Source organism: Lepidochelys olivacea (assembly GCF_965140295.1).
Source record: "Lepidochelys olivacea isolate rLepOli2 genome assembly, chromosome: 24".
Taxonomy (NCBI): domain Eukaryota; kingdom Metazoa; phylum Chordata; order Testudines; family Cheloniidae; genus Lepidochelys; species Lepidochelys olivacea.
In genome coordinates, this window is record NC_140434.1 from 7,136,582 (window position 1) to 7,159,869 (window position 23,288).

Sequence of the window (23,288 nt, forward strand, 5' to 3'; positions counted from 1 at the left end):
TCTTGTTGAATTGGGGCTTACCTACAGACAGACTGACATATCTCAAAGATCTTTTAGAAATTCGCTTTTCTTTAGCACTGGGATTACACTTCTAGCATATAGTTTTCCATTGCAGAATAATGGAAATTTATAGTGTTAAAATACACTAATATTGTATGCCCTTCTTTTCAGGGATCCATCAGTTTCTAAATCTATAGAAAGAATCTTTAAAATCTGGGAAGACAGAAATGTATACCCTGAAGAAACCATTGTGGCACTAAAAGAAGCTTTAAGTAAGTCTTTATCTTTTGCCTTTCTTAACATATAAGCTAATTTAGTATGTACTTGTAGTAGTTAAATAGTTTGAAGTCAATAAAATAAAACATTCATTAATCACTGTTTAAATGCATTCATTGCTCTTTCTGCATTTTCAGGAATTAATAAAAAGGAAAGCTAGTAGGTTAATATGAATGAGCTTTGTGATAATTATTTGTTGGACAATCCTTCCATTTAAATAAAGCCAATACTAAATCCTTTAATTTTTAGCTATAGTGTAAATTGCAGTTGTACTAGTTGATAGAAAATGTATATTATGTTTAAGGTGACTCTTCATCCTAAAGGAGTTCTGAGCATCATGCCTACACAGAAGCTAGTTGTTAACTGTATGGAATTTGTGTCCTTGGCTCTACCCCTTTACCTTGAGGTTTTGGGACATTCCGACTTTACATCTAAAACTTCAGTTGATACTAAAATTCCATCTGGGAATAATAATAGTAAAAATAATCTCTTCCATTTTCTCTCTGTAGATTATAGTAATAAGGTTGAATGTTATCAGTAAAACATCTACCATATTTGAAAAAAAATATGGAAACACTAACTAGAGTACGGAATAGTTAAAAAGTCCTCAGACACTCATGTAAATATATTTTTAAAAAATCCCGAGATTCCAAATATTAACTGAAAGCAACATGCACATTAAAACTAAATAATGGAAAATCTGTTCTTTCTGAGTGTGAAGGAGATGAGTGCATGATTTTGTTTTCCCTGATTACGTTATTGACAGTGAAAACTGCTTTTCTGTTGCTGGTTTAGATGTGGCTTTATGTGATTGTGGGTCAGTAATTGTTACTTGAGAAATACAAAACACTGTACTTGCTTCTTGGTGAATGAAAAGACTTTCAGTTGAACATTACAAATCTATAAAAGTGAAATCTATGTATTCTGTTAATGATTTGGAATCTCATACAGCTTTCGTAATTTAAAAAAAAATTCAGCTCACTTCTAAAGTTGATTTAATAAATATTTCTTATTACACTGTTTTGCAAGAAACTTTTCAGTTGGATGCATGTTTTTTTTAATATAGACATCGGGTAAGTAATTGCTCATTTAAACTACCAAACAACATACCTTACTATTTCTCCTGAAATGTGTTGTGTTTTCCTATTTGCTTTTTTTGGGCCAGACATAAATAAGTCATTGTCTAAAAGTTTAAAGAGAAAATTGTGTCAATCTCTGTGATTGCTGAATCCTCTGTTCTTTTAAAGGTGAACAGAAACTTGCTTTAAAAGTAGAATGTCTGTCATAGAAGTTGCTGTATTCCTGAGTAAACTTAGTTTGTCTTGGGCATTCAACAGCTCATCTAGGGAAGTTGGTTTGTGGATTTTAAAACAAATTTCTGTTAATCTTTTACCATGCAACCATATGACACCAAAACCAGAGACCTTTAAAGGAATCCCATAATGCCAGACTGCAAAAAATGAAATGTTTTCCAGGTACCACTTTCAAAACACAGAAGCAGCTGAAAGAAAATCTGAACAAACAACCGAATAAGCCGTGGAAGAAATCTCAAAGTAAGGAAACAATGTGAACTACCTGAACTAATATTAAAAATGCCTTCTTGAGGAACAGAAGAAAGACTAGTGCAAAACTGGCAAAGTACCTGGCCTAAAGTATGAGCAAGCCTGTGTCTTCCAGGCTTGTGAAGTTCCTTACTGACATGTGTAAAACACCAAGGAGTTGCTGCTAGAAAATCACTTTTTAAGGAATGAAATGTGAATAAAATTTTAAAAGAGCAAAAGTTATGAACAGTAGAGAAAAGATCTGGTGGAACTTCTTGGAAACTGGCTTTAGAATATTCAGAGATGAAGAGAAGACAGACATGATAACCATGTACATTGGCAACAGTGAAACATGGTGGACATTCCCTTCAAGTTCAGGAATACATCTTCAACAGCAAACTAGATTATAGGATAAATGGAATACTTACAGTGAGGCAGTGCAGTTAATGAATCATCGTTCAAAACTATCAGGAGTACAGCTTGCTAGCTGGAACCACATTTCTAATATATCAGTCTCTAACCTTGCAATAACTGTAATACGGAAAATCCTTGAGTTGGCAAGAAAGCAAGATGATGGAACATTAGATGTAAAACTTGACACATGCCACTCTGTGTGAATGCTAAGACTATTGGGACTAGGAGGACAATAAAAGAGGGCAGGAGGGTTGGAATCTTGGATTACCAGAAAGAATTCGGCCACAAAATATGTATAGAAAATCATTTTCTAGAACAAAAGTGGACAAGGGAGTTAGCATTTCTTATTTAATCATCTTATTGCACATTTCTTTGCTATTTTTTAGTAACAAATGGATTTAGAGCTCATGAAATGTGATTCCATATTTTTTCTCCTCAGATTCTCAATCGCAAAGTGAGATATTAGAACATAATTGTAAGGGCAGGGAAATCTTTAGGAGGGAGATTGGTTAGTTCAAGTAAAGGAGTAAGTGATCGGTCATCCCAAGGAAATACTAAACTCAGAGGGTCAGTTTTCTATGTCTAGAGTTCAGGAACTCTTCAGAGAATTATAAACTAGCACTCAAGATTAGTGAATGAACCATTACAAGAACATTTATGTACAATAGAACTGGAAAAGGCTTTCACAGTAACTGTTTATGTAGTGCATATATAATACAGGAACTCCACAGTCTAACTTGTTGGCTTCTGAATCATAGCGCTCTGCTTTCTAACGTGTCTGAAAGGCAGATAGAACTCTGAGTGACATCTGTGTGGAGGGGGAAATATAATGAAATGGCATCCTGTGTATGTTTTGCATAGAAGTGTGTTTAAAAGGTTTTTGAAAGAGAACAGTCTCTTCTGAATTTTGATTGCAGGCAGTATTGAGTGTTTGTTCTACTTAATCCTTGTAATTGATATCTTAATTTCTTTACACGTTTGTGTACCAACAGCATCCACAAATCCAAAAGTTGCTCTAAAGTCGAAGATTGTTGCTGAATTCAGAGTAAGTTTAACCAGTGAAAACATCTTTTGCATTAACCTCTGTCCTTGGACTGTAGTTACATGACTAGTTTGTTTATAGCCAAGAGTCACTGGGGCTTGTGTTGAAGTTGATTTGTTCATTATTGTATAGTGCCCACAATGCCCTGAGGCTGCAAATTCTGCAGAGCTGCAGCCTGTTCTGTAAAGCATCGTGTATGCTGGTGCTATTTAAAAACAGGGCATGGAAATAGAGCTAGGGATTGGAGGTAGTTAGTAAAGGCAGTTAATTCTTTCACACCATTTAGAGTTATCTGCTGCAAGAAAGCAGTTTGCCTTCTTGCGAGGAGTGAACTGCTGTCGCTTTTGTAGCCAATGTGTTTGATTATATGATTGCCTATTGTTTTAATGTATGTTTAAATATAGGAACACTTACTAGGGCCTTGTCTATACACTTAAGTATTTACTGGTAGATTTATACTTGCAGCCCCTGTAGTGGAGATGCAGCTTATACTGCAAACGTTATTTTGCTGCTATAGCTTAGAACAGTTCCATGAATGGAATTAGCTACACTGGCAAATGGATTTTTTGCCAGTATAACTGGATTTGCACTAAGGCTTTTGATTGTACAGCTCTGTCAGTTGACGGTGTAATTTTTTTCCCCACACTCCTAACTGACATACCTCTGCCGGCAAATCTTTCTCCTGTTTACGAGACATAGAGTTCTGATCACCCCCATGTTCATTTCATTTCCATTTGTTATGAATTTAAACCATATGTTTCTCTGAGTTAGTTTATTCCAGAATAGTAAAAAAACATCTGCTTTGATACAGAGACAGCTTTTCAATGGAATATTTATTTCTGTTACTTAAAAACAGGTCCATAATGTTATCGTTGCAAAGTTAGGGCTTCTCTTCTGCAGAATGTGATGAGGATGCTGTTCTTGTTTTTCAGCCACAATCGCTTGTTGATGAATTGTTGTTATATAAGCGTTCAGAAGACCAGATAGAACTGAAAGAGAAGCAGCTTTCCACCATGAGGGTGGATGTATGCAGCACTGAAACACTTAAATGCTTAAAAGGTACAAGTTGTGTATTCTGGTAGTCATATTATCAAAGGAAACAAAAACGTATCCGTAGTTTTAGTAATTCATGGGCTCTTTTACATCACAGGTTAGATTTCTGCTTATTCTCTAATGAATTTCAGATTGTAGAATGCTAAGTGATGTCAAAGCACAATTAACCCATTTTCAGAGGTATCAGCTCCTTTTATTTAAAAAATGCAGTACTGTGGTATTCTACTTTAGTGATCCAGTACATTACAGCAGTATTGATACCGCAAATTTTTTAGCTGTCACTTTAGTATTTCATAAGTCACAGGACAGAAATGTGTCTGTTTTCAGTCATGAGCACATCAACTGCGTCCTAATGTACATAGTCTCCCAATATCCTGTTTTCATGTGTAGTAGATCTTGTAATCCTTCTACAGTTGTTTTTAATTAAAAATGTAGTTCGTCCAATGCATGTATTGAATGTTTTTATTTTTCAAATAACTTAAAAATGCACATCGTGCCCTTAACGGTCTGAAGTACAGAACTTCAGAGCACTTGTCCTCAAGATGTAGTAACTTAAACTGTGAGATTGAACCTGGGAGCTTGAGCACCAAAAGCACATCTCTACTGCTTGAGCTAAAGGAGTAACTGAAGATACCCAAAGTAGGCTGCCATCCTTTGTAGTCTGGCTAGGAGAAGGGGATGGAACACTTCATCAGTTTAGTACATAACCTGCATGGAGATAAGAGTTATGGGCCAGATTTACAAAGGTATTTATTTAAATGTCCAAAGTTGCAGATAAGCACCTAGTGAGATTTTCAAAAATGCCCATCTGCAGCTTTAGACACCTAATACCTTTGTAAATCTGTCCCTATATGTACAACAGCTGCTAGCAAGTACAAAGTACAAACTGTAGATGGCCAGGATTTGTTTGTTACAGGGTTTTCCTCAGTACAGAGTATGTGTTTCAGAATGCATGGATTTCTTAATGTGTTCAGTAGTCCATAACTTAACATTACAGATTTAATAATTAGCTGCTTAGTTCTTGAATAAAGCTACAATAATTTAAGATTTAGGAAGCTGTGTAAACTTGATTGGAAATAACGTTACAAGGGAGTAAACAAATTTAGTTTCATTGCCCAAATGAATAGGAAATTTCATTGTAAAATTGAATTGCTTTAAAAGTAGCTGGTATCCAGTTACTGCAGCCTATCAAAATTGTCATAAAAATGTAGCAGCCCATAAACATAGTTCTACCAATGTAATGGTGAAAGAAAACTGAATAATGTTTTCTTGCCCCTCTAAACAGATCAAAACTACTGACCCCAGATGATTGGAAGAGTAGAATTTCAAAAGGCTAACTCTAGTGGCCCCACATGCATGTAGAATGTGGTTTTGTTTTGTGTTTTTTTTTAAATCCACGTTAGATGTTATTACTAATCATTGGCTTGAAAACCAAAGAATACAGACTGCTAGTTGCCTTGCCTTTACATGACTTCATTACCAATTATTACACTAGTTATCTGCTAAAAACTATGAGGTGCACGTACCAACTTACTGAATATTAATTATTCTGTGTGTGTGAGTGAGTGAGAGAAGAGCTCTGTGTATTCCAGGGGAGGTAATGTGCATAATGTAATTTGTCATTAATATTATCTCTTTCAGACAAAACAGGAGGAAAAAAGTTCTCCAAAGAATTTGAAGAAGCGAGTTCAAAGTTAGAAGAATTTGTAAATGGTTTAGACAAGCAGGTGAAAAATGGCCCCTCACTAATTGAAGTGCTTGAGAATGCTGGTATCTTTTATGAAGCACAATATAAGGAAGTCAAGGTGGTAGCAAATGTAAGTGCAAAGTTTTCCCCAATAGCAAATATCTTATTGGTACAACATTACTAATAAGAGGACATAATGCAGAATTCAAACTGATAATTGAGGTTTATCTGCATTTGTTAAACTCTTTACTAGAAAAATGAGTGATAAAATCTCAGTGTACTAATGAATGAAGTAGAAATTGTGTGAGATTATAACACAGATTGTTTAAAAGGAGAGCAGAGATGATGGAGGTCAACTAATAAGATAATTAGATGCTGTTAAGATTGATAGGAGCTCATAATTTGACCTACCATTTTTCTCATATGTTTTGCAAATTCTCTGCATGTGAAAAAAAGAAAAGATTCATTTGTTATGCTGAGTGTAAAGTTAACTTCGAGAAGCTGAACACCTTTGTTGGTAATCTAGATCTGAGAGTGACCTTTGGGTACTGAAGGTTTTCCTCATTTCTTGAAGCATTGTATCAAATGTGATAGTTTATGGATTTGAAAAGATTCTTCCAACAAAAGCATTAACTAAATGGAAAAAGTAGTCACGTGAATAACCCTTCTGAGGTTTTTGCTCTACAAGCCATACTGAAAAGCGAAATACTTAATGCAGGGGCAGAGATGATTGGGGAGTTGAATATGCTGCTATTAATACTATAGAAATGGTTCAAAGGTGTGTTATTTTTCCTTCTTTACAAAGGACACTAAGCTAAATATCTTTTTTTTTTGTGTGTTAGGCTTATAAAACATTTGCCAATAGAGTGAGCAATCTAAAGAAAAAATTAGATCAATTGAAAGCAACTCTTCCTGATCCAGAAGAGTCTCCTGTCCCTTCTCCAAGTATGGATGCTCCATCTCCAACTGGTTCTGAGTCCCCTTTCCAGGGAATGGGGGAAGAGGATGACATCCAGTCTCCAGCAGTGGAAAGCGAGAAGTCTGTATCTCCGGAACCTGTGGCAGATAATCGGGATGTGGAGGACATGGAACTGTCTGATGTGGAAGATGATGCCTCTAAAATTATTGGTATGTTCTGTGGAAGTAGCAGTAAAATGGGCTAATAGTTTTATACTATCCACAAAACTTTTTAGGCAAAACAGTTTTTCCAGACCTCATTTAGAATCAAGAGGATGTTGAGAAACTTTCCTTGTTCTGGGAATACTGCAGCTCTGGTACTATGCCAGTCCTCCAGCAAAAACCAGGGAATTCAGACCCAGATATTCCTAACTTAAAAAACAAGCATAAAAAAAGCTCTCTTCATGAGGCTGTCCTTACACACCCTAACAGTTCAGTAAAGAGCATGAACAATTGCTTTTCCTCTGAGTCTTTACATTAGTATTTTTTAAACCTGGAACACATTGAGAAGCCTGCAGCTCTTAGGCCAAAAGAATTCTGTGAGGCAGATTGAACATTCCATGTTTTTTCTCTATATTTGAATTAGTGGAGGAGAGGAAGGAGAAACAGGTTGTTCCTTCTTCAGCACCTGCAAAGACTGAAAGTGTCCCAAAAGCAACATCCTCCACAGTGGTTGTTGCTACACCAGCGGTAACAACTCCTGCTCAGACTCCTCCAACTCCCAAGACAGTGAGCACAGCGCCTGTCCCTCCATCACCGGCACTTGGTCTGCCAAACCTTGCCAACGTTGACCTAGCAAAGATCAGCTCCATTCTTAGCAGCTTAACTTCTGTTATGAAGAATACAGGTGGGTGTCTAAATTGCAGGTTGTGACTGAGTGGTGCTGTTCAGCAGAGACAGAATTCTGCGTTGTACAAGCAATAACTTTGTTGGTCAGATCTTTTTTTGCTTCTGTAACATTTTAGAACTAAAACATTGAATTGTAATTCAGTCTGTACTTCAGGAGAGCTGTGACATATTGGAACTAAACACACTCTCAAAATCAGTTTTAAACATGCTTCCTTTTAAATGGTTTAAGGCGATCTGTAGTGTAGCGTTTCAAAGTAGGACATGGTGCTACCCACGTCTATGCACCATAGTGATCTTAGGGTGTGTCTGTGCTAGGGTTTCTACTGTTTTTAACACTGCAGTAGTGAAGGCGGCCATACTAGTTGTAGACAAGGTTTCCACAGCTGCTGACATTAACAGTGTCATGTTAAATGCTGGTTGCCTCAGGAGCCTTGCCTACACTAGCACCTTACTTCAACTCTACTGGTATTAGTAATTGTTGAAATTTTTAGCCAGAAAACCCTACCTTAACAAAGCAGTATGTATGAGCAGTGTATTTATTGACTGTTTTTTCATTGCTCTTGGAAAGTAGCATTTTGTGTTTCTGAGCAGCAAATGTTTTCACCCCAGGGGTCAGTCCTGCATCAAGACCTTCCCCAGGAACCCCAACGAGCCCCACGACTCTTACTAGTGGCCTGAAGACTCCTATTGTGGGGACTCCATCTGGTCCTCCAAATCCGTTAGCAAATATTCTTTCCAAAGTTGAAATAACTCCTGAAAGCATTTTATCAGTTCTCTCCAAAACTCAGACCCAGACTGCACCAGCATTGCAAGGTAAGTATTTAAAATTCACTCCTTTTGCACAGTATAAATAGTTAGCATCTGTATTTGGATGGCAGCATCAATACTAAAGCATCCCGCTGTGTGCTCCTGAAATGAGTTTATCCGTGAGGAAATTAGCTTATATTATGTAACACTTTTTCCAAATTTAAGTTACATTTTGCAAGGTAGTGTATTTGGTATGGGCAAGTCAATTTTGCAACAGATTTGGGAAGTGTTTTCCTGTGTGTTTAATCTTTTAAAAACCTTTTTAAAATCTGATGGTGTTGGATACCGTCCTGGGACATTTTATATTTGCTTTATTAGTTGCAACTTTTATGACTAAATCTTGTTGTTGTTGTTGCACAGTAAGCAAATAGTGTTAATATGTTTAATTGCTGGACTTCACCCTGACTTTCCAGTTAGCCAAGTAATTATATTGCATGTGTTTGCTAAAATCTTATGGTGCATGGAAAAAATGTAGCAGAGCAGGGGACCCATGAGTGAGTGCCACTTAGATTCTATTCCTAGCTCTGGGATGGGGTTCGGTGAAGCGGAGGACTCTAGGATTCTGGGAGGGGGGTTCCCTCTGCTACTTGCTCGTATGATCTTGGTTAAGAACATCACTTCCATATTTCTGCTTAACTAGCTGTAACATGGACATAATACCGATTGTGGTTTAGATGTGTGTTATAATTTATATTGGTAAAACAATTTGAGATCAAAAGCACTATGGGAATGCAAAGTAATTAGTATTCAATAGTATGTAGAGATGGCAAAGTCTAACCATTTTGTTGGCTCAGATGTCAGTTTCAAAAATTTGTTTGTAGCTTCTCTGCCTACAAAACCAATCATGATTATGGCTTACCACGAGTTTTCTGTTGAAATGGTTGTAGGTTACTCTGCCTCTTAAAATATCTAATTAAAATGGTTTTTTTTGTTTGTTTTTTTCTCCAGGTTTGTCATCCTTACTTCAAAGCGTTGCTGGAAATACAGCTCAATCAAGTGAAACGGCAACTCAGAGCACTTCAGCATCACCAGCCAATACAACTGTTTCTTGCGTGAAAGGGAGGAATGTTCCTTCCAATACTCAGTCTTTTATGTCCAAAAATATTGGTTATTCTCCAAATTCTTCTACTGCTGAGGTTTCTTCAACTTCGGTTAACAAGGCTCCTGTTGGACATAGCCCAGGGCTTTCAAGTTCTAGTTTTAAACCACCAACAAATTCCCTTGGATTTGCCAGTACCCATCCTACCAGTCCTTCCCTTTTACCAACAGAAACCCCATTGAGTCAGTCCTCTGAGATTTCAAAAACAAAGCTGGAGTCAGAACCCACCTCTCCAAGCCTGGAAATGAAGATACACAATTTTTTAAAGGGAAACCCTGGTTTCAGTGGTCTAAACTTGAATATTCCAATTTTAAGCAGTTTAGGGTCCAACATCACATCAGAAAGCCATTCATCTGACTTTCAGCGTGGTCCTACTAGCACCTCTATGGACAATGTGGATGGAACGCCAGTCCGTGATGAACGAAGTGGAACGCCAACCCAAGATGAGATGATGGATAAACCAACATCAAGCAATGTTGACACTATGTCTTTATTATCAAAGATTATAAGCCCTGGATCTTCTACTCCCAGTAGCACAAGGTCCCCTCCTCAGAGCAGAGATGATGGATATTCCCAAGAACTGTCTAATTCTGTGCCTGCCTATAGGTCTTTCGGTCTTGGCAGGGATTCTCCAGCCAGCATGTACAAGCAATCGTCTGATATGGAAATACCTTCTTCTTTAATGGATTCCCCTCAGGAGAAGTTTTACCCAGACACATCTTTTCAAGAAGATGAAGATTATCGTGACTTTGAATATTCTGGGCCACCACCATCTGCCATCATGAACCTGGAGAAGAAGCCTTCAAAATCCATTTTGAAAGCTAGTAAGCTTTCCGACACTGCAGAGTATCAGCAAGTTCTCTCTAGTTACGGTCAAAGAGCACAAGAGTTTAGTGTGAAGTCGTCTTTTCCTCAGTCTATGAGGTCTATTCTTGATCAGAATGAGAGCTGTGATCCGCTGTCATCGTCTTCTGGAATGTATGGAAGTTACAGCCTACGAGCAAATGACTCTGGATCCGATGGTTCCCCTTCACCCAGTAAGAATGATGTGTTTTTCACACCAGACTCCAATCATAATAATTTATCAAAATCTGTGATACATTCTGGCCTGGCACAGAAACAGTATCCAGACTCTCCCCATTCACTTCCTCACAGATCAATCTTTTCTCCTCAAAACACTCTTTCAAACCCTGCTGGTAGACCACCCACATCCAGTGTGGAGAAATCTTTAGGTTCTTCCATTTCTGCCACTTCAACAATTGAGTTTAAGAACATGCTTAAAAATGCATCTCGCAAGCCTTCTGAGGAAAAGCATTTTAGCCAGGTTCCTAAAGGTAGCTCACATGAGGGGGTTAGCCTGTCTAGTCTCAGCCAAGCTGGAACTTCGACAGGAGAGCAGCAGCAGCAGCAAGAGGAACACTATCGTATAGAAACTAGGGTGTCGTCATCTTGTTTAGACTTGCCTGATAGCACTGAAGAAAAAGGAGCCCCCATAGAAACTCTGGGTTACCATAATGCATCCAATAGGGGAATGTCAGGAGAACCAATTCAGACAGTAGAATCTATCAGAGTTCTTGGGAAAGGAAATAGAGGACACGGGCGAGAGGCAACTAGAGTAGGCTGGTTTGAGCTAAGTAATACAGGTAGTGCTTTTGATAATGGGCCCTCAAGTGCTACTGAGCTGCCCACCATGGGTACTGGCAGTGGAATTGCCAGCTTTCAAACACAGTACAAAGAACACGTGCCACAATTTCAGGAGAGTGTAAACAATTTCAGAACAAATAATTTCAGCACTGCCTTTGAGCGTCACATACCACCTCCTCCCATAGAGCATGGAACTCCTTTTCAGAGGGAACAAGTTGGTACACCTGCTGGGCCCCCATCTGCTCCGCCCAAGGATCATGGAAGCCTGTTTCCTAGGGATCACTCAGTTCCTCCACACATGTCATCAGTGGATCACACTAATCCTTTTTCAAAAGAAAAATCCTCTCCACTCTCATTGCCTCATGCTGCCCCTCCTCCTCCTTCTGTGGAACATAGCGGGGTTCCATTTCCTACTCCTCCCCCTCCACCTCACTCTGTGGAACATGGTGGCGTTCCATTCCCTACCCCGCCACCACCTTCTGGGGAACACAGTGGCATTCCATTTCCTGCCCCTCCCCTGACCGTGGAACATGGTGGTGTCACGTTTTCCAAGGATCATGGTACTATTCATCAAGGAACTATAAAAGAGCATTTTAATGTGCATTCAGGACCAAGGGACCATGTGGCCCCACCTCAGCGAGACCACAGTGGTCCACCCCTTGGTCGGGTTCGAGAAAACATAGGCCTACCTTCCCTTTCGAGAGATCAGCTTGGGCCATCCCATAGTGTTCCTCCCATTGGCCCATCTCATAGAGACAATGTAAACCGGAGTGGAATGATGATTAGGAACCCACGACCAGACTTTAGGCCTAGGGAACCTTTCATAAACAGAGAACCATTTCAGAGCTTAAAAAGGCCTCGGCCACCTTTTGGAAGGGGCCCTCCATTCTTTGCACCAAAACGCCCTTTCTTTCCTCCCAGGTACTGAAACAGACATGCATCTCTGTAAGTGAAGGTATTTTGGATATTCTAGAGAGCAGTGGAAGTAGCGCTTTCACGTTTGTTTTTCCTTAAAGAGCCCCATAACATTTTTCTAAATTAAATATGTTCTGATACTTTTTTTGGTTGTTTATTTTTTTAAGCCACCCAGTTGGCATAAATCTAGCAAAATGTTTTAACAAAAAATAAGAATTTTCCGAAGAGTATTGCCGTTGAAATAAAACTTCTAGTCGTAAAAAATGATTGAATGTGCGATGTTGGGATGTTATTTTTAGCTGATTACCAAATTGTTTTGCTTCTTGAGTCCTCCGAACCCATGTCAAAAAATAGAGATGGGGGAAGGAACTCTGTTGCTACTTTTGATTAAGGAAGATAAAGGGTCCAAGCTTTCAAAGCCTTCCCTGTGGCAATAGAAATATTAACCCTTCCTTGTGCCTTTTGTTAGGTTAATCAGTCACTTTTTTCACTGATATCTGCTTAGTCGGTCCCTTGCTATGAAGCCTTGGAACATCTTGCTGCTTGCTGTTTTCCATCTTGCTGACAGGAATAGGGAGAGGGTAGGCAACTAACATGGTCAGTTTTTCAGCCCTTCTCTTTGCTTTTTCTGCCTTTCTCAAAATGCAAAAGGAAAAAGCCTCTGCTTTTCACAGTTGACAGCTTTGCCACTGAGGGTCTTGAACTTTTCTCCCAAGTTGGGTTTCAGAAAACAGTCTCTAAAGTATGTGCACTTCCTATCTCTAACTTGGCTTCCTTCCTCAACATGCTAAGAGGGTTATATTTTGCTGAATATAAATCAAGTAATGCATTTGAAATAAGTGGATGCAGGGAGGTAGCTAGCGGTAAAACTCAAATCTGCTTACACATACACATTTAATGTATACAATGTATATTTGAAACACGCCTGCATTCGCATGTACAAGCTGCATCGTATTTTTTCTTTCTTGTCTTATATCACAGAGCTAGGGCAGGTCTAGTAAACGATATTTACTTTTTTGCTGGGAGCATCGTTGACTTACATGTATTCTTCACTTTTTGTAATCACACCTTTCCGTGTGCTTTGTTTGAAGCACATAGTTCCATGTAAGATGAGAGAGAAACTGCATGCAGCAATGTGAAAACAGTACCTAAACTCTCTTCCCACATATTTTCATAAACTCACTTCTGCTGCCATGTGCATAGAGGACTTTGTGTGGAGTTGGAATTACTTTATTTGATTTTTTTTTAAGTGAGTAGAATACAACATACTAGTGTTTGATAAAGGTATGGGAAAATATCTATAAAAATAACTACAAAACGAGAAAATGGCAGAGCATTTGTTTGTGCTTGGGCTGTGTGTTTTATTTAATATATATAATATGTATAATTATATTTGCATACGCAAGTAAGCGAATCGGAAGGTTGTATGGGTGTATTTTATTGAATTGGCCTGGGTTTACAGAAAGAATGATGTTATAGTGCCAATGCGTAGAAACCTTCTCTGTTTTCTAATCTTAGAACAAAAACGTGCGTTCCACTTCATTTTGCAGTCAGCAGCAGACGTCGCTGCTGCTGGTCTGTAGGGGGGCTGTATTTAGGCAGCATCATGGAATGGTGCACCTTGTTGTGTGGACTGTTTCAGTTAAACAGAATTCCTGAAAAAGTAACTGCATGTGTAATTCATGCAAACACTGAGTGTTTAAACTTTTGGGTTAAATTTAAACAGTATTTATTCCTTTTCTGTTCCTTCTGAGTTCTGTTCTCTTTGGACACCACAGCTCCTTTCAGTGAACCTCCAATATGATTATTGAATGGATAACACACCAAAGTACTACTGTGAGGGTAGCTCGTGTAAGTTAAGCAAAATGTTCAGAAGGAAAAAACAAGGCAGTAAAGATATAAAGCAAGAAAACTACGTAATAAGATGTGAGAATTTGCTTATCCTATGATATGAAGTAAGATGATATAACTCAGTTCCCTATACACCAGCACTCAGAATGTCTGATCATATTTCTTATTAGTGAGAATAAACGTGCTCACCTACAAAACAACCCAAGATGGAAGAATGCTTAGCTTAGCATTCATTTCCTTGTATGCCCAAAGTCTAGCCATACAGCTCTTAAATTTTAGGACTTGTAAGACATGGATATATTTTAATATCTAATGTTAATGTCCAACACGAAAACTGAAAAAATTTCACAGCTTTTGATGTATATTGGAAATGATGCATAGCTTAGCCCAACTTCTTTGCTCTACTGGAACATTTTAAATGAAGCTTTCAGTAACCTAAACTACACAATCCCATTGCTTTAATATCCTGGCTTGAAGGGACAGTTTCAGAGAAGTCATAGCTTAAGGATGCTTTGTTGGAGGAAACCCAGGGGGTGAAAAAACGCAGGAGGTTCTGATGTAAGAATGGAACCAATATTGACTAGAAAAAAAAATTCCCTCTAGAATAAAAGAATGTGAATTGTTTCTGCTGCTCTTGCTTAAAGTGGTGATTTCGAAGTAAGGAATTATTAAAATCAGATGGTGACACCATCTAAGAACTGCTCTCCATGCCATCTGACATGCCTGGCGAGTAGCTTCCTTGCTCTTGGAGGTGGCTTTTTGGGTAACTTGAAAAGTAAAATGACTGATTTAAAAAAAAAAAAAAAAGACACAAAAACTTATTGTAAAAAAAAAAAAAAACTTTTAATGGTGAAAGCTCCATGTTTTTTGTTTGAGGTTTTTCATTTTATTCTGTGCTTGTTACTTTAAACAAACTGTCTACAGTAACTGAAGACACATGTACATATGTAGAAACCACACAACTTATTTCTGGACATGAAGGCGTTTTTTCCTGTGTCTGTGATTTAAACTCCCCACCGTTCTTGAACTTTTGTATTTCACCTTATAAGAAAAAGAAATAAACATGTATTTTTTAAATAAAGCATGAAACAGTGTGTCTCATGAAGGACATAACTTCATAAAGAAGAAAATCAAATTGCAGACAGCCTTCAGTGTGCACTCCAGCTGTTCTAGAAACAGAGAGGACAACCCAAACATTGCACTGGTACAGCTTAACGGCAATCAGTAGAATTAACTTTTACTAGAGGTTATAAACATTTAAAATGTATCCCTGTTCTAGACTTCTGCTAGTGTAATACAGCTGTTCTTGTCACCAGATTTACGAATATGCACCATTTAGATTTCTACGGTCCCCTCAGATATACAGTACGCATACCTGCCTCTTTGGAAAAATTCCAGATATGCTATGGTGTGCGTTGTATATCAGAGAGGCCGGTCTACGGCTGTGGCTGACTTTGTGATCTAAATACATTTAGAGACTCTTTACCTGTAAAAACATTGTTCAGGTGTGAGAAACCTGTTTAGATAATGTGAATAATGGTAATTTTTTTAAAAAACGTGCAGAATAAATGATCATATCCTGAAATTAATTATTCAAAAATAAGCTGCAGTGCTGTTGTTTCAAAACTGCTGTAAATACTGGCTGCTTTTTTTGTGTGCCTGTTATGATTAATTGGATATGTTGGATTTATATTCTCAAGTGTTCCGTGTGGAGAAAGCAACGTGCATTAGAGGAAGCGACAATAAAACTGCAGATCATTTTGAAATGTGTATTAATACATTTAATAAAATAACTAGTTCTAATGTTTTGATATTCTTTTTTAACTGGAACCTCTATTTAAGTGTACAGGGGGTGTAAGATTGCCTGATCCGTGAAAATGACCACAATATTGGGCTGAAGAGAGAACATCAGTTTTTTGCAGTATAGAACAACAGCCAGGCTTTGTTTCATCTTTGCTGAATTACAAGTTTAGGGTTAGTGTGGCCTAACCCTTTTTTTTTTTTAAACTCTTTAAAAAAAAAAAAAAAAACACAAACACACACAAGGAAGAATCTGCCTGCAGCTCAGGTTCCGTGACCATTTTGAAGACTGAAAGAAATTTAAAACTGTTGGAAGATGGTTCTGTTTCTTTTAATTTTACAGAGAGGCGGTGTTTGGAGGCAAATCTGAAATTACTGTTAACTCGCAGAGCAAAATACAGAAAATGGAATATTCTACCAATACCTGTGGGCTGAGACAACACTTCCCCTGCCCCCATTTATTTTTGTATTGCATATTAATAAAGTGTACTTTACTTGGTGTGGTTTCCTTTCAAAAGAGTAAGATCTTTGCACCAGTTTACTGGTTTCTGGCCTCTGTACATACTCTTCTGTTCTGTCATGTAATTTTGAAGGGTGATGATGTTGATTTTCAGGGTTGTCTTGGCTTCCTGTCCTTTTTTGTTGGCTGGGGGATAGAAATAGCTGGCTACACAGCCTTGAGAGAAGCTGGTCTCCGTGATTACTGCTAGAACCTCACTTTCAGTCTGTATCTGCATAGCACAAGATGCAATTATGTGAAGCAATTTAAAGAGTATCATTTTTAATAACTTCAGAGGTGCATGGTCATTAATTTTTAACAAATTGCTTTAGCTGGCCTAACCTAGATTATCAAAATGGAAAGAATTTTAAATTGAATTTACTTTTTGCCATTTATGCTAATTGGCTACCTTTTGCATTTCACTTACTATGGACAATAAGAGCCTGCTAAATTCTGCATTCTGGTACAATAGTAGAATGTAGTAGTAATTTGGCTCCTAGGTGCTTCAAAGTCGTACATAAACAAGGAATTCTTATTTGAAATTGTTTCTAGAATAGAAAAACCTATTTTATTTTCCAAGCTACAATTTTTGTAGCTGAACTTATGTCCACATGTCATTTTGTAAAGATCATTTAGATAGTAGAATAACTCTTCAGGGAAGGTTATCAAACGTCTCAAGAGCAAGGCACTATTAAACGTGGAAGTTATGGACCTCTAGGAATCGATACAAAAATAAGCCAAGAGGCCCCTTCTAATCCAGTGTCTGTGAATCTAATGAATACTCACCCCTAGTTTTGGAAACATGCTGGTTATTGTATTTAGTGCGGTCTTGCATGTGGAAGTCTTTCAAGGTTTTTGTGACTGAGGCAGAATACTGCTGAATTCAGTAAGCCTATTTATAGCTTTTTCAATATCTAAAGTAGTAGACTCTTAACAACTTAAATCCCCCTATGTGTCTGAACTGTAAAAGTTCCTCTCGTTAGCTCAGGTGTCATGCAAAACTTGGTCAGATTAAAAATATGTCAGATCCTGCTCAGCACTCTGTACCCGCCAGCCTTAGTGAGTGTATAATTTGTCATTTTATTGTGATGTTGCATCCACTCACCCTTTAGCATCCAACCAAGGGCAGTTACTCTCCTTGTCCGTCTACAGTGACCATTTCCCCTCCCTCCTTTTCATCTCATTGCTTTTGATACCATTTCTCATCTTGAGAGGATTTCACAAAGTCTTTTCCAAGGTTTTCAGAAAAGGTCACCCTATGGATATACTAATATAGACCAGGTCACTTGCTACCCTCCTCTAACATGAGGGGCTCTGGTTCCTCCCTAGCTCAGTGGGTGTTCCTGAATCTCTCTCCCTGCTCTTCAGATGGGTCCTGCCATGCAAATATTTTCTATTTATCTTCCCTCTACTCTGACCTACCTCAAACTGACTTTGGTAGGGTTCCATATTGCACTTCAGTGACTTAAAAGATCTTTCTCATTTTCAAGTGAAGGATGTGGAGCTTTTAAAGGGCAGCCCTGAAAACTTCATCTTGGATCTGAAGGTCAGGCTGGTTTCTGCTGGACTGCTGCGTCAGAACCATGAATGGCCAAATTCTTGGGGGGGGGGGGCACAAGTGGAAAAGTCTTGTCCTGAATTGTTAACTTCTCACTTGCAGTTGCTACATGAGCTTATAAATAAGAATCCAGCAGCTCGCTCCAAAAGCTGTTTGCGCTTTGCGAGGTCACTAAGATTATGCATAGTGCTGAATATGGGGGGTGGGCAGACCTGTTCCATAAATATGCCCACTTAGTTACTTTTCAGAGCAGAGCTGCATTCCTCTTCTGTACTGTTACTTATCACTGATGCAGGCAGACCTGTAGAATCTATAACTGGAGGCCTATGTGTCGAGTGTGTCGGATGCAGATTGTTTTCACATTAAGCGCTCTCACATTCTAGAAGCTAATGCAGCGTCAGAGTCTTCCAAGGGGATATGATCCCTTAGGCTCAGCCCAGCACTCTGAATGTGCACAGGGTAAAAAGAACTTCCCAGCATGGATAAAACTGGGCAGGGTATTTGAAAATTGCTTGAATTGCAGTTGGTGTTCCTTGCATTTTGGTTGAGTGTGGGCTGCTGTGTGTTGCGGGCAATAACGAAGCCCAGGGTAGAAGTGCTACAAAATTCTCCCGTCCTTGTTTAATTCCATTTTAATCAACTAACTGCTTACATTTTTAAACCTTCTGAAAGATTTTCTTCTGCAGGCTTCCATTCAGCTTATTTATGCGTAGCTTGGCAAGTTAGCATCAGAAGTAATGCCATTTTCCACCGACACGGCCACCCCCCACTGCAGACTTGCAAAATAGAGATTTTATTTTCAGCTGCATTTCAGTCTGCTCATGCAGTGAGGTGCTGCTTAGCCTATGCCAGGGCATCCAAACATATGCCAGCCTAGGGGCTGTTTTAGCAACTTGGCAGGAGCTTGAGAGCTGCTCTCTTAATTTGCTGAACGTGATGCAGGTACGTCCAGCCTCCTCCCGCTTTACATCAGTGCAACCCCTGGGGATTGCTGGTCATGCACAATTCTCTACTTTCATTCGTGTGTCAAGACCATGTACTGAGCCACCATATTGAAGACAAGGGCAGCCCCAGGCTGTGCTGGGAATGCATTTGTCCCATGGGCTGGACACTTGGTATCTTTGCTGTGTTCAGATGGGATTAAAAAGCGTTTAAGTGATTTGAAAAACCCCCACCCTTCCTGCGTAGACTGCTGAGCTGCAATACATTGAGGGAGCTTGCCCTTTTGAGGTGACCTTGGCATGTCCCAAGATATGATGTGATAGGGAGGCGACTGCCCTGTCTCTCACCCTTGTAAGAATGTGCTGAGAATTAGTGGTGTAGCTAGCTGAGCTTTGGGGATGGAACATGGCACAGGTGTGGTGTATCCCTCCTGCTAAATTATTGGAGGTTAGGAGTTTCCTGAATGGCAAAACTCTAGCAACCTAATGTCCAAAGCAAAGGGGCCCCTGGCTCAGGTGGAGTTGTGCAGCGCTTAGTTTGGAAGCTGATGGAGCCACTTTGAAATCAGCCGACAGAGGCTGCTGTACAGCGACATGTAATTTGCTCCTACAGTTCAGAGGCCATAGGACAAGAAACCAGACCTGGTAGTCAGTGCCAAGCCCAGCCACTGATGCAAAGCCATCCCCTTGAGAAACGGCCATTGTGCTGCCACAGTGTATGGAGAATGCCACTTCTTTGCCTCAACCCTCCTTTCCCCTGTCAGCCATTGTTAACAGCCCAGGCTGCGCTCCCCAAATGGGCAGGGACTCTCCTGAAAATCTTGGTTTCTGCTCCACAGAGGCTGGCAGGAATTACTAGCTTATTTGGGTTTATCTTAAAGTAAATAATTCAAACATTTGCAAACTGTAATTCAGCAGGGTCTTACCTTTGCAGACCTGATTGCATTTGGGTACCAAGGCCTGTACCCACTAAAGCCCTAAATTGGTTTAGTTTTCATTGTGCTACTAGTTGACAAGCCAGTCATGTTGACCAGTGGTTTGTTCAAGTGCTGCCATCCCTCCCTCTTCCTTCCCCCCCACCGGCCAGGCTTGGCTGAGGTTTCTATTTGAGTTAAAATCACACTTCCCACTTCAACCGTGGTAAACTTCTAAGACATTTTAAAAGTGCTAGCAGGGACAGGACTTTGGTGTCAGGGCTTCCAATGTGACAGCATGGGTTTAAGGCTGGGATTTGCAAAGGAGCCCAAGGGAGTTAGATGCCCAAATTGCATTAGAAACTAATGTTTGGCACCTAATTCTCTTAGACGCCTAGCCTTAAATCGTTCATTTCTCTTTCCCCTCCAGTTTGCACAGCTAACATTCGCTTGCCTAGGGGAGCAGCATCTTGTATTATAGAAGCTTTAGACCTTGGGTAAAATTTTCAGAAGTGTCGAAAGTCCCATTTTTAAAGACTGGCCTAGGTGCAAAATGAATCTATTTCAATCAACCCTGCTGGAGTAGCACATCCCAAGATGATTGCATTTTGCAGCATTGATGGGGCCTGGTGGTCACTTTGATGCCTCTCTCCTCCCCCTTCCTGCTCTGCTGTACTGGATTTGTTTCTTGGTCCAAGTTTATCTGATATCAGCTGTTCAAGTACCTTTATATATTAAGCTCTCTGGGCAAGAACTGGGACAACCCTGGCCCTCCAATCTGGCAGCTAATAGCACTTGCAGCGGGTGGCCAATTCTTATCACTCCTCCGTAGTCTCTTGCTGGGGAGTTGCAAAGGTTCATACCCTTCATAGAATCATAGGGTGGGTTTTTGTTTTTTTTTTTGTAAGCCAGAAACTAGGGTCACTAGGATCATCCAGTTGGAACTCCTGTGTCACACAGGCCAAGTACTCTTATGGTTGAGCGACAGCTGATTGTTTGGAAAAGCATCCAATCTTGATTTAAAGAGATGATGTGTAACTTCTATAATAAACCAACAACTCGCAACCTTTTGCTTGTGGGCCTGAAGTTAGAAGATCCTGTAAGATGTTGAGGCCCTCCTACTTTTAATTGGAGTTTTAGGGTAGTTAGCATCTCGCCGGTAGGGCTTGACGTATGGAACAATAGTGCCTCTGTTTGGCTGCTATCATTCCCATCAAAGTGAGGAGAATAAGCAACTCCTCTTGTTTCTCCACAGCATAAGTAGCTCTTGTAACACCCATAGCTGAATAAAACAGCTTTTAGTTATAGTTGTCTTTCATTCCCGTCTTCATCTAGCCCCAGAGCATGCTCTTCCACCACATTTATATCTTCAGCCTCATGGTAATTAAATGGCAGCTCCCTTCTTTCTGCTGTTGACTTAACAGGTAACAGGCACCAAAGCACTAATACGAATAAGCAAGGAGAGTTGTTTTTTAATGGAAAATACTGAAGGCGGGATTTCTTCAAAGCACCCACCCCTGACCTGGCTCTGACCCATTGAAGTCAATGGGAGCAAAGTTAGGCCAGTGCTGGATGCTTCTAAAGATCCTGCCCATAGTTCTTGAGGTTTGGGCTCATTAGAGGAACAGATTGACCAACCATGGTGCATCAAGTGATAGACCCTGGCTGTATCTTAGTAGTGGTGTTACCATAATGCATAGAGACTCTAATCTAGGTCAAGGCCTCAGTGTGCTAGATGCTGTACAAACTAAATAAGAAAGGCAAAGGATGGGAGGAGAAAGAGGCATAGAGCGGGGAAGTGACTTGCCTAAAATCACACACTAAACCGGAGATGAACACCGCTGTTCAGTCCCTGTGCAATACCGTAGCCACTGGAACAATCTGTCTCGCTTGTCAAGGCAATAGGTGAATTTTACATGGGATTTGGTAATCTAGAAAATGTTATTCCTGCGGGGGGACTGTTTTTTTCTTTCTTTTTAAACAAATACTTCTGCCAAGTGCGAGGGAACAAAATGCAAGAAATGCTTAGTGTCTGTCCAAGTGCTAACTCACCTTTGTGAAGCTTTGGTGTACGAGAGAAGAAACAAGTTGCATTTTCCTGTGGGTGACAAAGTGGGTGTGTGGAGAAGGGAAGTCACTGAATTAAGATGTCTAGCTGAAACACAAGCTACCATCCAATCACAGTAATACCAACTCCAGTCACTAGTGACTGGGAAACGGCATGATCTGATGGTGGGCTGTTTGCCTGTGTGACCAGAATCGCTGTGTGTCTGGTCCCCAGCAAATGTCTCCATTGCCAAACACTCCCCACCCCCATCCAAAAACACCTCAACTCTTCATTGTTGACACTTAATTGGCAGTTTTAGCAGAGCCACTAAGGATAGAATAGGCCATGGAGATTGAACTCTGCTCTGCCCTCAAGAAGAGTCATCTGGGATAGGGCTGAGAGGCATTCATAGTGGGAGCATACCACTCCCTTAAGAAGTGCCAGACTAGGTCAGACCTGAGGCCTGTTTTGTCCAGTATCCTGTCTAGGATAATCTCTTGCCTCCCTTCTCCCTGCCCCATGAAGGTCTCAGCCTGATCTCTAAAGACTTAGGTTGGTTTAAACCGTGAGACATGAGTTTTTATATCCCTTCCAAAAACTCTTGTCATCGATAATTCTGGACGTTCTTGCTAGCTGTATAAATGTCCAGTCCCTGTTTGAATCTTAAGTTCTTGGCCTCATTGACATCCTGTGGAGGCGAATTCTGCAGTCCAGTTACACCTTCTGAAAAAAAAACATTTTTATCAGCTTTGAATTTCTCATTTTTTAATTTCTTTGGCTGTCCCCTTGCTCTTGTGTTACGAGACAGGGAACACAATCAATCTCCTCTAGACCATTCAGTATTTATATACTTTTAATCTGTTGCTTCTCATTCATTCCCTTTCCAAGGTTACAATCATCGTCTTTTCAGTCTCTTCATAGGAGAGCTTTTCCATACCCTTGGGTCATACTCATTACTCTTCTCTGAACCCGCTCTAATTCTGCAGTATCCTTGTGAGATGGGGTGGCCACAGCATGTGGATGAGAGCACATGATTTATATATAACATTATAATAGCTCTGTATTATTCATCCCATTTCTTATACATCCTACCAGCTTGTTAGCTTTTTTGACTGTACGTGCACATTGACTTATCTACCATTAACACCCAGGCCAACTTTTTTGTGGTGATCACTCTGTACTCGAATTTCAGTCTCTAACACTGTCAATGTCTGTCCTTTTCCAAAACATTAGGTTCCTAAACACTTAAATCTCACCGAAATCAATGGAAGTTTAGATGCCTAAATTAATTTTTTTTTTTTTAAGTTGCATGGTATCAAAACAGGTGAATCAAAGACTGTGAACTGACCCAAACAATGAAACCCCCTCTTTTGTTCTGTTGTTTGTATGGTGTC

At 39.7% G+C, this 23,288-nt stretch overlaps 1 protein-coding gene across 1 annotated transcript in view; it reads left to right on the top strand.

Annotated features, from left to right (window-relative positions):
• Window positions 1–15,938, top strand: part of RPRD2 (regulation of nuclear pre-mRNA domain containing 2) — a 49,989-nt gene extending 34,051 nt beyond the window's left edge. Inside the window, exons 3-11 of the mRNA XM_084613094.1 lie at window positions 172–272; window positions 1,752–1,829; window positions 3,224–3,276; window positions 4,206–4,332; window positions 5,968–6,143; window positions 6,856–7,141; window positions 7,557–7,817; window positions 8,429–8,632; window positions 9,575–15,938. Coding sequence (XP_084469220.1) covers window positions 172–272; window positions 1,752–1,829; window positions 3,224–3,276; window positions 4,206–4,332; window positions 5,968–6,143; window positions 6,856–7,141; window positions 7,557–7,817; window positions 8,429–8,632; window positions 9,575–12,297 — 4,009 coding nt within the window. The 3' untranslated portion in view covers window positions 12,298–15,938. The remainder of the gene's footprint in view (window positions 1–171; window positions 273–1,751; window positions 1,830–3,223; window positions 3,277–4,205; window positions 4,333–5,967; window positions 6,144–6,855; window positions 7,142–7,556; window positions 7,818–8,428; window positions 8,633–9,574) is intronic.
• Window positions 15,939–23,288: the final 7,350 nt, after the last annotated feature.